Below are 19045 nucleotides of genomic sequence, written 5' to 3'. Positions count from 1 at the left end.
TCCTGGCTCACAGTTTCTATTTTCCTTTCCTTTATTTTCTTATTTTATCTTTTCACCTCACAGCAGTCGTGTTTATTTTCCTCCAGCACCCATCTTGTGTGTGCAGGTGTCAGACACAATGACTGAACAACGAGGACATAAAACGTTCTTCCTGTTCCTCCAGCAGGAAGAAAGGAACCACCTGAGCGGCCAGTGACAAGCAGAGCCCCTCTCATCAAAGGCCAGTGCTGCAGGATCAAACCGTGAAGGGGGACGGCAGGGAGGGACATAGTTAAAAATCACACAACACCAGGTTATAGTCCAACAGGTTTAATTGGAAGCACACTAGCTTTCGGAGCGACGCTCCTTGATTAGGTGATAGTAGGGAGGGACAGAGTTTCTATTCAGCAGGTGCGAGGGCAGGAACTTAAATATGAATGATGTGAGAGACAATGCTAATGAGGTTGATGACAAGCAGTAATCCCCATTTCGAGGCACCTTGCTGTTCCTTAGTGAGAACCACATGCCTGGAACTCCAGGAGAAAAACACAACAAATTCCTCCCAACATTGAGAGGAGTCTCAGTGGCCTTTTCCCATCATTGTCCCAGATTTCTCTCCATTATCTAAGGCCTTCAGGGCCTTACAAGGTCTGCCCCATGTGTCTGTTGTCCATAACTGACATCACTTCCATTTATTGCTTAGTTTAGATCTTCAAGCTACTGTTTCTGAATGTTCTCAAATTGAAGAAACACATGTTTTCTATATTCACTCCTGGGATATGGGGGTCGCTGGCTGGGTCCAGCATTTATTACCCTGTCCCTAGTTGCTCCTTGAGAAGGTGGTGGGGGAGCTCCCTTCTTGAAATCACTATAGTCCACGTGTTGTTGGTTGATGCACAATACCCATAGGGAGGGAGTTCCAGGATTTTCACTCAGTGTCAGTGAAGGGATGATGGTATATTTCTGTCAGGATGGTGTGTGGTTTAGAGGGGAACTTGCAGGGGGTGGCGTTCCCATGTATCTGCTGCCCTGGTCCTTCTAGATGGAAGTGGCGATGGTTTGGAAGGTGCTGCCTGAGGATGTTTGCTGAATTCCTGCAGTACATCTGGTAGATAGTACACAGTGCTGCCCGTGTGTGTCTGTGGTAGAGGGAGTGGATGCTTGGGGATGTGATCCACAGGCTACTTTGTCCTTTATGTGTTTGGGTACAAGCTTCAATATCTTCCACTCACGGGTGGCCCCTCCCCCTCTTCTTCAGAATCACATAAGTGAAGGTTTAAAGTCTTCTTTGTAAAATGGTTCCCTGAACTGCCTCATTGATGACTTTCCGTTACACATTACAGAGTATCGTGGCTGGTCAAGAGAACTTATCCAAGGAAAATGGACACCTCTGGTGATCTACGTTCTCCTGGGTGTCTCCATCCTGCTGTCTGTGGTGATCCTAGGCACTGTGTTTAAACTATGTAAGTTTTGTCATCCTTTATGGGACTTGTTTTGTCAACAAAGCATAACCGTTAACAAGGATAAATTGAGATATTCCTGCCTCAGTCTTTCTTATTGCTGGTGTTATTAATTCAGGAATGGAGTGAGGAATAACACATCAGTCATCAGACATTTTATGGTAGTTAGCATTTCCACATTGTGAGTATAGAAACGCTAATCTGAAAGGAAATTAGACTGAACTTTGGAAGGGGATGATAGTCATTTCTGGCAGTAATGAGATGGAATAGCACTGTTCAGTTTCTCCTGTTCTCTTTCGCAGTATTGTTCCTTATTCCAAGCTGACTGTTCCCCACCCAGCACAGCAGGAGCTGCATTCCCCATCACGGAGCTGGTGTGGCTGAATTAAATCAGCAGCACTATCATTCCTGATGAAGAACTTATGCCCGAAACATCAATTCTCCTGCTCCTCAGATACTACCTGACCTGCTGTGCTTTCCCAGCACCATACTCTCGACTATGAAAAATCTCCAGAATCTGCAGTCCTCACTTTCTCTGAGCACGATGTTATCCTGTCGGGTTCGAACCCACTGGAAATGCTGACATGTCTTCTCCATGTGAACAGTTCCCAAAAGAAGGATAAATGTGAGAACGCTTTATTTCTTCAATGAAGTAAAATTGAGAATCAATCAATAGGGGCAGATGGGATCTCGCTATATGGTACCTGTTTAAATATGTTTGAATGCATAGTTTTTCTAGCTATGATCAAAAGCTACATGGACTCAATTGATTGATGCTCCAAGGATAATCTACTCATGAATTAACCTCCCTTTCCTGATGTTGCCCTGCAACATTAACCAATAGATCCCTCTGCTGGGATTGTCTTTTCTCCCTGTGATTCATGGGAAGTTTACACGTTCCCTGTTGTCACTTGATACTCACCTTCTCTGTGTAACCTTTCCCCCCTACCCCCACTCTGGTGAGCAACTCCATAACCTGTTGGGAAATATTTGGTGAGAGCTGTGCCCTGGGGATGGGGACTTTCCTCATCCTCCTCAGGTCCTCGGAGGAATCATTCCATAAGGTCATTGACTTGCGGATAGTCTGGAAGTCTGAACAGTGAGAGAAACTGTATGACCAGTCAGTACTCTGCGAACAGGGAAAGAATGTTTGATTGTAGCATTTCTCACTCTGTTCAGCTCGCGTGAAGATGACTGTATAAGTATTATATGACATGAGGGTCACAGATATTTAATTCTGTCACCAAGTGGTTGAGAGATGACAATTTTTACATTAGTTTCATAATCCTCAGTGCCTTACCTTGAGCATTAATTAGCTGTGAGATGGACAGAGCCCATGACGATCTCTACAATAGATCCAGGAGGGTCAGTAACACTGGCTTTGTGTTTACTCCCTGAGTGAGCCATGCTCTGAAAAGTAACTCACAAAATTAGAAACACAGGAATGGACATCAGCAATCTCAAAATCAGGTTGCAGTTCCTGATTTGAAAGAATTCCAGAGCCAAACTGTGTGGGGTGGGGGGAGGGGGAGGGGGAGGGGGAGTCTGGTCCAAAGTGATCAGGTGAAGTTGGACGAAAGGGAGAGAATGGAAATAAGGCAATGAACTGTTCTATCGGGAACAGCTCGGGGAATTGATATTGTCAGGCAGATCCAGGAGAAAGAGATCAGGCTGGGTTACCGGATCGGACTGGATTAATTCATGCTCCATACATCCCCCCCAAACTGGCCATCATGACTGAGAGCCCCAGGTGGATACCTTGGAGCCACACTTTTAGTTTGGAGCAAGGGAGTGAAATTGAAGCTGAGGTTGTTCAGAATGAGACGGGAGCAAAACATACCTGACCTCGTCCTTACCAATCTGCCAGCTATCCAGGACAGGAGCGGTAAGAGTGACCGGTAAGGAGACAAAGTCCCACCCTCACATTGAGAATACCCTCCAGCGTGTTGTGTGGCACTATCACCGTGCTAAATGGGACAGACTTTCAACCGATTGAGCAACTCAGGACGGGGCATCCATGAGACACTGTGGGCCATCAACAGCTGCAGAACTGTACTCCAGCACAATCTGAAACCTCAAGGCCCGGCATATCTCCCTCTCAACCATTACCATCACGCCAGGGGGGGTCAATCCTGGTTCAATGGGGAGTGCAGGAGAGCATGCCAGGAGCAGCATCAGGCATACCTGGAGATGAGGTGCCAACCTGGTGTAGCTACCAAACAGCATAAGCAGCAAGTGAGAGACAGAACCAAGCGATCCCATGACGAACGGATCAGATTGAAGCTCTGCAATCCTGCTACATCCAGCCGTGAACAGTGGTGGATGATTAAACTACTCACTAGAGGAGGAACCTCCACACATATCCCCATCCTCAGTGATGGAAGAGCCCAGCACATCAGTGTGAAAGATAAGGCTGTGGATGATCCAGTGGTCCCCAACATCACAGATACCAGGCTTCAACAATTCGATTCTCTCCACATGATATCAAGGGACAGTTGGAGACACTGGATACTGCAAAGGCTACGGGCCCAGACAACATTCCGGCAATAGGACTGACGACTTGTGCTCCAGAACTCGCCACTCCCCGAGCCAAGCTGTTCCAGTACATTTACAACCCTGGCATCTACTCGTCAGATATGTCCTGTACATGAAAAGCAGGACAAATCCCACCCGGCCGATAACCGCCCCATCAGTTTACTCTCGATCATCAGTAATATGATGGAAGGGGTCATCAACAGCGCTCTCAAGCAGGACCTGCTCAGCAATAACCTGCTCAGTTTGGGTTACCCCAGGGACACTCATCTCTTGACCTCAATACAGCCTGGGTTCAAACATGGACAAACGAGCTGAATTCCAGAGGGGTTGGGGTGGGGCTGGTGGGGGGATGTGGGTAGAGTGACAGCCCTTAACATCAAGGCTGCATTGAACTGGATGTGCCATCAAGAAGCCCTGGCAAACATGTGTATCAAGGGGCAAACTCCATTGGTTAGAATCATACCTGACACATAGGAAGCTGGTCATGGTTGTTGGAGGTCAGTCGTCTCAGCTCCAGGACATCTCTGCAGGAGTCCCTCAGGTAGTGTCCAAGGCCCAACCATCTTCAGCTGCTTCAATGACCTTCCTCCCATCAGAAGGTCCGAAATTGGGATGTTTGCCGATGATTGCACAATGTTCAGCTCCATTCACAACTCCTCAGATACTGAAGCAGTCTGTGTCCAAACGCAACAAGATCTGGGCAATATCCAGGCATGGGCTAACAAGTGGCAAGTAACATTCGTGTCACACAAATGCCAGACTATGACCATTACCAATAAGTAACAATCTAACCATCGCCTCTTCACCACATAAACTCAATGGCTACACGATCAGGTCAGGTGCTAGGAATAACGCACCTCCTGATTTCCCAAAGCCTGTCCACCATCTACAAGGCACAAGGCAGGAGTGGGATGGAATACGCCCCATTTACGTGGATGGGTGCTGCCCCAATAACACTCAAGAAGCTCAACACCATCCAGGATAAAGCAGCTGATTTGATTGGCACCACATCCACAAACATCCACTTCCTCCACCACTAACGCTCAGTAGCAGCAGCGTGTGCCATCTACAAGATGCACTGCAGAAATTCACCAAAGATCCTCAGACAGCACCTTCCAAACCCATGCCCACTTGCACAATGAAGGACAAGGGCAGCAGATACATAGGGACACCACCATCTTCAAATTCCCCTCGAAGGCACTCACCATCCTAACTTAGAAATATATCGCCGTTCCTTCACAGTCGCTGGGTCAGAATCCTGGAATTCCCTCCCTAAGGGCATTGTGGGTCAACCCACAGCAGATGGACTGCTGTGGTTCAAGAAGGCAGCTCACCCCCACCTTCTCAAGGGGCAACTAGGGACAGGGCAATAAATGCTGGACCCAGCTAGCAACCCCCACAACCCACAAAATGAATCAATAAATAAACCACGTTCAGCCTGGGACACCCTGTGGTGGATAGGGATTATTTGGACCACTGTATCAGGAAGAAGCAGGGAGCTCTGACAGTGTTCTGCTGGGAATAAAGGTGTAGACGGATTGGATAGCCATGGTGTAGTGGAGTGGTTCAGCCCACGGGACTGGAGATTATAAATGGTTGAGGTGATGAAAGGTGTCAGAAGGATGGAAGTCCAATGTGAATGCACAAGGGGTGAGAAATGGGGGAGAGAGATAGGAAGAAAGAAGTTCAGTGGGATAGGGTCAAGATGAACAGTCGGTTGGCCAGGACAGTTCTAATTTATGAATCTTGGGAAGGAGGATAAAACGGTCTGAGGGACTATGATACTAAAGTCACTGAAGGGAAGATCTGTGCAGGATCTGAGGTCATTGTTGCTTTTGGACACGACAGCTTGATGTTTAGTCGTGAGGTCATGGTCCAGGGTGGGGTCAGAGGAATTGCCGTTTGGCCTTTGCTGGGCAGAGGCCATTATGTCAAGCAAAAACAGCAACATGGTGGCAATGTTTGGGGTGGACTTCGGAGAAGAGGGTTCAGCAGGATCAGAGGGAGACACACAAGTGGGTGAGGGAGATGAACAGAGAGATTGAGGTGGCCATGTAGAGGGTGCGAAGTGCCCATGTCAAGGGAGACTGTTGGAGATGGGTGGAGGGGTTGCTTTTATTAGCAGGGGAGACTCTTGGTTAAAAAAGTGGGCATGGAGATGGAGACAATGGAAGAGATCTTAGCATTGTTGAGATTGATATGTAAGTTGAGTAAGCTGAGGTCTTTACGAAGACAGAGAATTGAGGATCAGAGTGCATCAGGTCAGAAACGATTGTGAAAACCCAGCCAAGGAGTGGAATTAAAGGAAGACAGGTAGTTCAAGAGAATGATGGGGGAGGAAGGATCTAGATGTGTGTTGATATCCATTCGTTGATGAAGCTTGTGATCCTTGACCCCTGAAGGCACAGAGTAAACTGAAAGGTGAAGTGAAACTCTGGAAGCTGGACAGTTTTGAGAGAGGCTGAGTCAGTCCCTGTTGAAGGGAGAAATCAAGGCAGCTTGCATGTGGGTCTCGTGGCATGGGAAGGGTACAAATGATGGAAGACCATAGCACTTGGAAAACATTGTCACCATCAGGCCAAGTTAATCTGGATTTGGGAAAGGGAAATCGTGCTTGAGAAATCTATTGGAAGGTTTTGAGAATGTAATTAATGGAGTTGATATGACGGAGCCAGTTAATGTGGTTTTCTTGAACATACAGAAAGTTTCAACTCAGTCCCATGTGAGAAATGAGCATGTCAAATTAAAACACATGGGACCGGAAATGGTGCACAGACATCGATAGAGAAGTGCATTGTCAGAAAAGAAACGAATAAAGTTTTTTTCCAAGTTACAGGCAGTGATGAGTGAGCCACCAAGGGATCAGTGCTGGATCAGACCTTTTATTTACCATGTTTATCACTGATTTAGATGAGCGATCTGAATGAGGCCTTTGGTAAGACTGCTCTGGAAGGTTAGCACGCATGGAATCCATGGGGAGCTGGCAAACTGGATACATAATTGGCTTGATGGTCAGAAGCAGAGGGTAATAGTGGAAGGATGCTTGTTGGACTGGAGACCTGTGACTAGTGGAGTGCCTCAGGGTTGGTGCTGGGCCCATTGCTGTTTTTTATTGATATCAATAATTTGGACAAGAATGTACAAGGCAGGATTAGTAAGTTTGCAGATGACACTAAAATAGACAGTATTGTGGACAGTGAGGAAGGTTATCAGAAATTGCAGCAGGACATTGATCAGCTGGGAAAGTAGACTGACACACATCTATCCTGGGAGAGGCTAAGCAAAGACATGCCAGAGAATTCCTAGAGGCCTGGCACTCCAACCACAACGCCATAAACAAACACATAGATCTAGATGCCATCTATCAACCCCTCAGAAAACGAACAGGAAATGACATCACCACAAACTCCAGGAACCCCATCCAGGAGAAAGATATAAATGGAAAGCAGGAGACAACAGCTTCGCTTCACTTGGAGGTCGCCACTGATGATGTTACCTAGCCAGGTAACGAAACGTTTGGATATCAAACCTACAGCTCAGCGAGCAAACCTACACACTAAACCTCAACCTGAGCTACAAACCTTCACAAACCTTGCAAAGTAGACTGAGGAATGGCAAATAGAGTTTAATCTAGACAAGTGCGAGGTGTTGCATTTTGGAAAGTCAAATCAAGGTAGGAGTCTCATGGTGAATAGTGGGGCCTTAAGGAGTGCAGTGGAACAGAGGGAGCTTGGAGCTCAGGTGCTTTGTTCTCTGAAAGTGGAGTCACAGGTAGACAGGGCAGTGAAGAAGGTTTTTGGCACTGGTCTTCATCAGTCAGGGCAGTGAGTATGGAAGTTGGGAAGTTTTGCTGCAGTTGTATAAGACGCTGGTGAAGCTGCATTTGGAGTATTGTGTTCAGTTTTGGTCAGTTTAGGAAGGATGCTATTAAACTGGAAAGAGTGTGGAAGAAATTTACAAGGACGTCACCAGGACTCAAGGGTCGGAGTCATTGGGAGAGGTTGGACAAGCTGGGACTTTTTTCCTTAGAGCATAGGAGACTGAGGGGGAAATCTTGTAGAAGTGAATAAGATCATGAGAGGCATGGATAGAGTGAATGTACTCAGTCTTTTTCCCAGGATTGGGGAATCAAGGGCTGGAGGGCATCAGTTTAAGGTTAGAGGGGACAGAATAAAAGCGAACCTGAGGGGCAGCATTTCTACACAGAGGGCGGTACGCATATAGAATGAGCTGGCAGTGGAAGTGGTTGATGCTGGTACATTAATAACACTTAAATGGCATTTGGACAAATATAAAGGAACCCTGATTATTTGAACAAGATGGGCAAGCACAATTTTGTTCTGATAATTGATTATTCAGTTAGTGGATTCAATGCCTTTCCTCTGGGTCTCTGAGTCTTCCTTCTTTCTCACTTGGCCTGCCTTGTTCCCCTCTCTCTGTGTCAGGCTTTGTTTCTGAGCAGACACACCCTTGTGTGTCAGGGTCCTGCAGCATTGCTGAAGCTCCCCACCAACATCCCCCAATTCAGTTCAATGGGATTGACACAGTGAGCACTTGCTAAGTCCGCTCCCTGTTCAGGAGACTAGGCAGCAGCACCCCATGTGTGAGATCCCACTCCCCGACCACCCTCCCGCCCCCTACCCTGTCATCCTCCATCCGTCTGCACCCCCTTCCACTCCCAGCCCCCTACCCCATCCACCCCACCCATTCGCTCCCCCCATTTGCTCCCCCCATCTACCCCTGCCCCGTCCCCCATCCACCCTGAGCCTTCTGTTGCTTGGGATGTTAGTTCTTCTCTTTGATCTGACATGGACCTTCCTGTCTGTGGCTGCTCATGTTCCAGTGAACAGACATGTAGAAGGCTGGGAGTACACAGCAAGCCCGGGAATATCAGGAGATCGACATGGCAACATTTCAGGTGGAACCCTTCTTCAGGATTACACTGTTCCCCTGTATTTCTCCATTTTCTTTTTGAAATATCTGATCTGAACTCCACTTCTACCCACTTACCTGGTTCTGATGATATCTCTTAAAATGGTTTGCACAAAGGAATTCTGAACCTATTCCTTCGGTGAACTGGTGATGATTTTCAGCTGAAGACCTCTAGTTAAAAGGTAGCTCACCAACCAGTAGATATAATTTTATTGATGTCACCCATTAAGATCTCTCCTAAATCTCTCCAGTGGCATGGTGGCTGAGTGGTTAGCACTGCTGCCTTTCAATGTCAGGTGCTCAGGTTTGATTCTAGCCTTGGGTGACTGTCTGTGTGGAGTTTGCACATTTTCCCCGTGTCTGCGTGGGGTTTTCTCTGGGAGCTCTAGTTTCGCCCCACAGTCCAAAGATGTGCAGGTTAGGGTGAACTGGCCATGCTAAATTGCCCATAGTGTTCAGGGATGTGTAGGTTAGATACATTAGTCAGGGGTAAATGTAGAGTAATAGGGTAGGGGGATGGGTCTGGGTGGGTTACTCTTTGGAGGGCCGGTGTGGATTTGTTGGGATTTGATGATCTATGATTCTGTGATAATCTAATGAAAAGCCAAGACTGATCTTGTTCTCCAAACTGTGCCACTTGATCTAAAATGTTGCTCCTGAAAATGTTAGAGAGAGTTTTTCTTAGATTAGATTACTTACAGTGTGGAAACAGGCCCTTCGGCCCAACAAGTCCACACCAACCCAGACCCATTTCCCTATATTTACCCCCTTCACCTAACATGACAGGCAATTTAGCATGGCCAATTCACCTAACCTGCGCAGCTTTGGACTGTGGGAGGGAACCAGAGCACCTGGAGGAAACCCACGCAGGCAGTTGCCCAAGGCAGGAATTGAACCGGGGTCTCTGGCGCCGTGAGGCAGCAGTGCTAACCACTGTGCCACCCACTGATCCAGGTGTTCATGATTTCGAGGAGCCTGGACATAGTCAATAGGAAGGGATTGTTCGTCTGAGTGACAATGTTGGGTTAGACGATTAGTAAAGGAACAGTGCCATGGGTCACCAGGTTTCGACAATGACTGGTTCAGATCTGGAGAGTTTGACCAAGTTGGTTAGAGACAAAAACACTGCAAATGTTGGAATCCAAAATAGACAGGCAGGAATCTGGAAGAACACAGCAAGGCCGATTCAATCATGGTTTTCGAAAGAGAATTATATCAGCAGCTAAAGAGAAAAAAGAAATGATAGAGCAAGGCAGGAAAGTGAGAAACAGGCTGTACTCCTCTTGGAGAGAGCCTGCATGAATTACTTTCTATGCTTCAACAATTCTCTGAGATTTTCTCTTGGATATTCTTGCAGCTCGAGGAACTTCTGAGCAGTCCAAAAGCTTCATGGCTGAACTTAGGAATGAAATTTCACAGCTGAAGGAGAGTAAGTGTAATTTCCAGTAAAGTCCCTGAATGATTCATAATACTGTATCATTACTTACTGTGATTCCTGAGTACAATCATATCTGGGGTGGTCACATCAACAAATGATTCTAAACAGTGATAAGGAGCTATTGCTTCTAATCTCCAATAAAAACCTTTTACAGATTTGCAAATGAATGCAGTTACTGTACTTTAGGTTACAAGTTACGAGAGGAGTTTTAAAGGTTTGTGTCATTAACCCCTATAACAGCATCATCGTGTTTCATGCTGATGGCACTGTTCAGTGTTGACTCTTTCAGACTCATGTCCAATACTTCTCCCATGCTTTACTTTTCATTATTACGATTATACATTGTGCATATAAATATTTTTTACAAATATTATTTACCACGATTAAACATCATCCACTTCACAAATTCAGGCGATCCAGTGGTTTCACTGTTCTCCTGGATTTTGAATTACCTCAAAACGTCTGGACTCTTCCATTACACTAACGGGTGGATGGGAGCCTGCATTTTGATTACAAATGCACAGTAAATGCTTCAGTGCAGCTCAATTGGCTGGATGGCTGGTTTGTGATACAGAGTAACACCAACAGCATGGGTTCGGTTCCTGTACCAGCTGAGGGTATGATGGATATCTCACCTCTTCAACGTCACCTGTTGCCTGAGGTATTGTGACCATCAGTTTAATCTCCCATCGGTTACCTCCTCTAACAAGTGAGTAGCATGATGAGGCCTTCACATTTACACAATAGCAGAAATACCGTACTGAACAATTCAAAGCTTTTTTAAGTGGGGGAAAGAAACACATTTTTAAAACATGACACACAACAAGGCAAAGAAGAATATCATTGGCAGGAAGATGTAGTTCAAAGATGGGTGAAATAAAATACTTAATTGGACATCTTAAAGAAAATAATTCTGAAGATGCAGAATTACTTCCAAATTGGGGGGATGCAATGGCCTCGTGGCATTATCACGGGACTGTTAATCCAGAGACCTAGGTCATGTTCTGGGGACCTGGGGTTGAATCTTACCATGGCAGATGGTAGAATTTGAAATCAATAAAAATCTAGAATTAAGCATCTAATAATGACAATGAATCTATTGGTGATTGTTGGGAAACACTCAGGTTCACAAATGTTCTTTAGGGAAGGAAAATGCAATTCTTACTTGGTTTGACCTACTCCAAACCCACAGCATTGTGGTTGGCTCTTCTGGGTAATTAAGGGTGGATACTAAATGCAGGCGTGGAATGATTAAAACAAAGATTCAAAATCAAATATTGAAGAGCTAGTTCACTTTCACATTCAACTGGGGCTGTAAGGTGATGATTTTGTAGCTTACCATGATATAACCAAAAGAATTAATTAACTTCTGCCAACCTTTTGAAATTAATTAAATCTTCAAACAAAGAAAATTCTTGAAAGAAGGGGAAATCCACAGACAATTTCATTAATGATCTCAACAGATTAGTGGGGGAAAGGGACAACATGACATTGCATTTAATTGTCACTTTTACAAGCTCAACAGCATACTGATTGTGTTCTTTCCAAAATGGCAGTACCTGCTTGTCTTGTGTATTATTGGAAACTCGTGGGATGATGTTGGTGAACTAACTGCACAGAGGCCGGTTTCCCATCACTAATTCACCCCTTATTTACATGTGACTAGCTAGCTCAGAGCCAGCCCCTAGAATGAGGAAATTCTCTGAGACTCCTGTTTAGATCTGTCAGACAGGGCTCCCTGATTGGTCCAGATTAATGGCTCCGATCAGGGACCTCATTTTTAATGAGATCTGCCTGGCCAACCACCTTCCAATCACGGTGGGTGGAATACTGACGGAAAATCCTGACATCATATTTTCTGTGAGGACATTGGGCGAAAATATATTTCCTTGTTTCAACTTGGGTCCTTATGCCAAATTGTAGCTGTGTCGACGGGTTATTACACTTTTCTCCTCACTTAACTAAACAGTTCATGGTTTTCAACAATTCTGTCAAATCTCCTCTTAATCTTCTCTCGGCTGTGAGCAATCTCACCTTCTCACTCCATGAAACTAACATTTCTCTTTCCCACATCATCCCAGTAAATCTCTTCTGTTTCATTTTTAAGGACTGGACGTCATTCCTAAAGATTGGTACCCAAAATTGAACATACAATCCTAGGTGAGAATAAGCAACTAGTTTAGAAAGGTTTAAAATAACTCCCCGGCACAAATTCAGGATCTTAAATGTTTCCATTACTGTAATTTCTTCTGTCAACAACAAAAGTTGCAATCCCGCAGATCTCTGTTCCAGTATCAATTCCCAAATGCTATAATTTATTTTGTTGCTTCTCCTCATTCTTTTTTCAAAATGCATCACTTCACAATTCTCAGCTGTAAATCCCTTTGTGTTCTGTTCCTGTCCAATTCCCCAATCTGTTTCTGAAGTCTATTATCGTCCTTGTTACTGTTTGTTACATTTAGTAGCACTTCACTCTGTGAGAGCGGTGATCTTTGACAATAGTATCAGCTTTGACAATGGTTGAAGTTGTGAGAGTAGTAATATCTGAGAAAACTATATCATTGTTGGGAACTGTAGTAATTTCAAGCATTTAAAGAATGTCACAGCACAACAGGAGGCTATTTAGCCCAACATGATGATTGTGGCTCTTTAAAGAAGCAAGCATGTTTTCCGAGCAGGAGTAAGATCAGAGCCAATCTGGTTAGTCCATGTTCCCGATAGAAACATTTTCTAATCTACCTACTCAGAGATGTGACGACATTACTCTGGAGCAGGGTGGACTGAACCCAAACCTCCCGGTTCAGAGGTCGAAATATTACCACTGAAAACCAGTAAATGCAGCCTGCCATGTAAAATGTCAGTAAATAAGGAAATCTGTAAGATACTGTCGTGCCTCAGCCGTCTCTCATGTTTATCTCAATACCCTCGCAGATTTTCTTCACATCCAACTGCCCGACCAGTGGAGCCAGGGGAACCAAAAGCATTACTACTTTTCAACTCGGAAAACAACTTGGAAAGAAGCTCAGACATTCTGTGAATCCATGGGTGCCCACCTTGTTGTCATTAACAGTGCTGAGGAGCAGGTTGGAACAGTCTGTTCGTTCGGTTCATTGGTTGGCAGACTGCAGTCTGACTTGGAACAAATCACTTGTTCCATTTTCCTGTTAGGTTATGGATAAGAAGCTGAAGTTGTTGTGAAAGGAAATGATTTATGAGGGGTGCACTGACTCATTATTTCAGATGAACACACCATTTAGCAGCTGCAATGGGCGACTTAGCCCGTGCAGTTTGCTCCATTATCCAATCAGATCATGGCTGGGCAGATTGCTTCATATTTCTGCTGACTCTATGCAACCATTCGCCAGCACCACCTCTCCCGACCCTCCTCTGCCACACATCAATCTATATGTCTCTGAATTCAGAATATTCAAGGACACTGCTTTCACCATCTTTTCAAACAATCAAAACACTCTGTGAGGAACATTATTTTGCTTTCTGTCTAAAATTTACCAGGAACCATACGGCCTTCATATCAGGAGGGCTGGAGTACAGGGATGCAGATGTTATGCTGTAGTTATGCAAAACTTTGCTTAGACCCCACTTGGAGTACTGTGAGCGGATCTGGGCACGACACCTTAGGAAGGTGTTTGGGGCCTGGAGGGGTCCCGTTGCAAGTTTGCAGAGATAAAATCTGGAATTCAGGAGTTAAGTTATGAGGAGAGATTAGCCAGATTGGACCTTTTAGTCTCTGAAATTTAGAACATTAAAGGGTGATCTAATCGGATTTTCAGGATATTATGGATAGATAAAGACAGGTGTTTTCTATTGGTTGAAGATTCTGGAATTCACTGGAGTTTAGGTGAATGAGAGATGATCACATTGAAACGTATTGGATTGTTACGGGGTTTAATGGGGTAAATGCTGAGAGGCTGGTTCCCTTCCTGGGAGAGTCTAGAACCACAGGGCACAGTCTCAGAATGGAGGAGTACCAACTTAAGACTGAGAGGAGGAGGAACCATTTCTCTCAAAGAGTTGTGACTCTTTGGAGCTCCTTACCACAGAGAGCTGTGGGGAAAGGTCCTTGTGTATGTTTAAGGCTGAGCTAGATTAGAACGTAGAATGTAGAGCATCACCTTTTTTTATTAGTTTCAGCTTCACATTTTACAAACCATGTGGCTTAAATTTCAGCCATTCCTAATGTAACCCATCAAGGAGTAAAATGGAATCCGATGTCAGTGAGAGGTATTGCTTGCCTCGTCCCCTCAGAGATTATACCAGGAATGGAGACGTTACTGGGCAGTCTGCTCATCCTACGATGAGTTAAGACCCTCAAATGATCAAATAATGAAAGACAATTTCAAACTAAAATAAAGAGACCAAGTTTTCTTGTTTTCATGTCATTTAATATGCATCTAATAGTAACAGCTGTTATTACAAAACATTCGATTATAGTAAACACTCCAGTTTTCATAGTAATTTATTGTTGCTGAACTAACAGCTCTTTAATAGTGACCACTAACATAGATACATTGTTGTATTCCATCAGATGTATTTGCAACAGAATGGACGATGCACTAATTGGATTGGACTCCATGACACTGTTGAAGAAGGGAAATGGCGTTGGGTGGATGGGACAGATTATGATTCAAATATGAAGTGAGTAGTGTTTTCATTGCACAATGAGATAATTTTCACTTTAACTGCCTGGGCAGTAACTCAGCAAAGAGCATCAGCCACCAGATTGAATTGAGCCAAGTTTTAGTTTGTTTTCTGTTCCCCAGCTTACTTTCGATCTCAGGGACTTCATCACTTCATTATCATGAGGCAGTACCCTTTGCATGAATCATTTTAAATAAATATGTTTGTGATTGACTGTGAATTGCTTTTAAAAATCCATTAAAAAGCCATCCATTGCATTTTCTTTTGTTCCTGTATTTCTCCAAAGAATTTGAGGAGGTTGGGCAGCATATCCCCAATTCCCTCTTTTCCTGCTCCCTTTTAAATTGAAGATCATCTTGTTCATATTATTTATTCCTTGCTCTTCCTTCCTAGTACATTACCTCACAGAGTACAGGGATTCAAGCTCTATCTGTAATCTGTACGTTGCTTCTGTAAGATCTTATACATCCAAGTTGCATAAAATTAACATCACAATAATGATATGAAAATAGCATTTATCTCACCTCAATCATATCTAATCATTGGTCTGAATTTTACAAACATTGAGAATGTTTCATGCAGTGCTGATGAGTGTAAAGGTGCTCCAAACACTGCTGTACATTTCTTCTGGAATCTTCTAATCTCATCTGACCCAGACCCTGTCCTCCATGTGAGGTGGCCTTGCAGTAGCATTCCGATAAGAGAACAGGAAGTGGATCAGAGGTGCCTCACAATGGTGCTGCTGTGGGGCTGCTGTGTGTTGGATGTCAACCTCCCTGGCCATGAGGTGTGTGAGCATATGGCCCAGGGAGTGAACCCTGAGATGATATTACTGGGAGTCCAGAATAGAAGGCCAGAGGAGCAAGCAGCTTGCTGAAGCCACCAGGTAGCTGCTGGAGCTTTATACCTGAAACCCTGGCATCTCATTCCTATGCAGCATGTGCCTAATCCATTTTGCGTATTAATGAGGTGACATTAATGAGTGATAACCCCGTTAATAAGGTCTCATGTTGTTATAGAGCTATAACCTCACCTCAAAGTCGGGAATTTAGTTAGAAACTACAACTTGCTGCTTCTGGGGTCGAGGAAGCCCTCACTCTATTTCTCCATCATTCTCCCCACATTCCTTGCCATGACCCAAGACATGTAGAGACTTTATAAGAACTTTCTTTCTATATGTGGTGAATCCCCATTATGATGTTTGTCAGAGAGCTCTCAGTTTCCAAGAGAAACTCTTGTCTGAATTAGAGAACGTTCTGAAATGAAATGTAATATTGAGCAGTCCATTGATGCTGTTCCATGTTCTCTCCTCTTTCAGGTTTTGGGACAGCAGTCAGCCGAATGGCCATGAAAGTTATGAAGAAGACTGTGTGGTGACTTCCTGCAGTGGACAATGGCATGACTGGCCGTGCGATTCTATTCATACCTCAATCTGTGAAAAATCAGCATAATGTTGTTTTCCTTTTTGTTACAATTGATGGAAATCTGTCAATAAGTATTCAATCCATGTTGTTATGACCAAATTGGGAGGAGTGTTACACATCACAACATCGTTCATTGTCTGACCCAATTCCTGATGCAGACAATCAAAAGGTATTTCCACACTAAGCTTGAAATAAAATGAGCCATTGATCAGGTTTCTTTAAAAAATATAGATTTATTATGAAATAAAATTATTCAATGAAGAGGTAAAACTACTTAATGCACTTAGTTTGTAAAGAGAAAATATAAATGCTTACCCAACATGCGTACACGCAAAAAGTCTCACACACATCATTTCTCTCACTCATGCACTCACACATACAGTCTCTCTCTCTCTCACACACACGCACACAGAGTCTCTCTGTCTCTCTCTCTCTTATCCCTCTCTCTGTGTCATATACACACACTGCAATGATTCACTTTGGTGAAATGAACTGTTTTGACCTGGAAAAGCCAAGGAATGTTTTTAAAATTATTCATTGATGGGTCAGCATTTATTGCCCATCCCCAAGTGCTCAGAGGGCAGTTAAGAGTTGCTATAGGTCTGGAGTCACATGTAGACCAGACCGAGTAAGGATGGAAGATTCCTTCCCTAAAGGACATTAGTGACCCAGATGAGTTTTTCCAACAATCGACAATGGATTAGACTCTTAATTCCAGATTTTACTAAGTCCAAATTACACCGTTTGCCACATAGGGATTTAAACCCGTGTCCCCAGAACATTACTTGGGTCTCTGGATGAACAGTCTAGTGATAACACCACTGGGCCATTGCCTTCACAATTATGATCAGTACGTACTCATGGCTGTCTGTATCCATGATGGACACTCAATTCCAAACGGTTTCCGATCCAAAAAGCTTCACATGTTGACATCAGACCGCACCTCCCCCCATGTCACAAGCATTGATTGCTCGCTTTCAGGGTTCAGGAATATTAGGGGCAACCAACAGTGGGTCTTTGATCAAAATAGCTCTCAGCCTCTCAAACTCTGTCCAGCACTCTCCTGACCACTTTTACAAATAATGACTGGATCAGTACGGCAGCTGTAGGGATGCAGTTTGGAACAAATTTACAAAAGAAACAAACATTCCAAAAATCTCATAAGGTCAGGACAACATTTTGGTCCAAAGCTTGTACTGTGCTGTACTATTCTATGTTCTATGTTGTCATTCGGTTTTCAGGGTAGGGACTAAAGCTTGTCCTTTTCCTGGTCCTGGCAGCATTTCTCTTGCCCTCCCATATGCCCTCAGTAGGTTAACTGGACTTTTGCAAATTCAGTTTTGGTAAGGTAACTCAGCTGAGTGTAATTTTCTAAATAAAGCTTCTAATTGTTCCAAGTGTTGCTTCCGTGTGTTATGACATAGCTCTATGTTAATGTAAACTACACAACAACATAAACAGAGCTGACTAGCACGTGATTGATCATTTCCTTGGAAACTGGTGGGAGCATCACCTCGCGAGAATGCCATTTCTCAGCGTCAAAGAAAACCATCTGGTTGGATAAACACCAACAGCTCTATAGCTCAGTAGGTATCCTGATCTCAAAGCTATATTGGTAAGAAACCTGGCTTTCCCAATTCCGTCGGTGCAGTTTTCCGGTGGGAAATTGTGCGGAAATTTGCCTTTGTTCACCATTCTGTAATCCCTGCAGAGTCTGGTTGAACCAATGAGGCTGAGGCTGATGGCGGAGCACATCTGGGAAACACCAGCTGCTTTGATTGGCTTCAATCGTGTGGTTTTCCAATCCGGGTTGGAGTTTTGCTTTCACCTCGGCCTGTCTGTATGGATCCAAACGACAGGAATGCTGCTTTATAGCAGAGGACTCTCCTACATCACACCATGCATTGGTAAGGCTGCCCACCCTAGACTGTCCCTAAAGACTTGTGAGAACCTTCCCCTTCCTCTACATTGGCAAATGAAAGCCTGTTTTCTAACTTCCCCAATAGTACAATGTGAGATAAATAGGGAGTAGGTAACTCAATTTGACAAACCCTTAGGCCTCCTTCTGCTCCAGACTCACTCCCCCTTCATCCTCTTCTGTCCTAATTACCTCAGATATATGCGATAGCATATCCTCCTTATATAGTGGCATTGTTTCAAATATTGAACTAACACAGGGAGAAAGTGAGGACTGCAAGCCTCATTCCTGATGAAAGGCATATGCCTGAAACGTCCATTCTCCTGCTCCTCGGATGCTGCCTGACCGGCTGTGCTTTTCCAGCACTACACTCTCGACATTGAAATAACACGGCCTCATCCTTTCTGTGGTAGCAATCAAATATGTTACCTCACCAATCCTTTGGATTAACTTGTGTAGACGAGTGAATCCATGTTTTCACCTTGTCCAGGCAGTTGGAACAATAGTTTATCCCTTTTTGAAATGTTTGGGATTTGACACGCTCACCAGCCAGTATTTTCACGGGTGGTTGTGAAACACGAACGTGCTCTGGAATCCCTTTGTAGGCTTCTGTGAGCTGTTCCTGGATCACAGATCCGTAGTCGGGTAACTAGGTCGATTAGCCTGACCTCAGTCATGGATAAGATCCCGGAATCCATTT

At 44.4% G+C, this 19045-nt stretch overlaps 1 protein-coding gene across 1 annotated transcript in view; it reads left to right on the top strand.

Annotated features, from left to right (window-relative positions):
- The window catches only part of LOC148136453 (hepatic lectin-like), a 53473-nt gene extending 35655 nt beyond the window's left edge, over positions 1-17818 (top strand). The window contains exons 2-6 of the mRNA XM_087983491.1: positions 1323-1442; positions 10264-10335; positions 13276-13427; positions 14891-15000; positions 16322-17818. Of these exons, the coding sequence (XP_087839617.1) occupies positions 1323-1442; positions 10264-10335; positions 13276-13427; positions 14891-15000; positions 16322-16454 (587 nt within the window). The 3' untranslated portion in view covers positions 16455-17818. The remainder of the gene's footprint in view (positions 1-1322; positions 1443-10263; positions 10336-13275; positions 13428-14890; positions 15001-16321) is intronic.
- Positions 17819-19045: the final 1227 nt, after the last annotated feature.

This window comes from Chiloscyllium plagiosum, unplaced genomic scaffold (assembly GCF_037043375.1).
Source record: "Chiloscyllium plagiosum isolate Xiang-an unplaced genomic scaffold, Cpla_swu_hap1 HiC_scaffold_45, whole genome shotgun sequence".
Lineage (NCBI taxonomy): Eukaryota > Metazoa > Chordata > Chondrichthyes > Orectolobiformes > Hemiscylliidae > Chiloscyllium > Chiloscyllium plagiosum.
The sequence above is the reverse complement of the archived record's forward strand: the minus strand, read 5'-3'. Positions and strand labels throughout refer to the sequence as shown.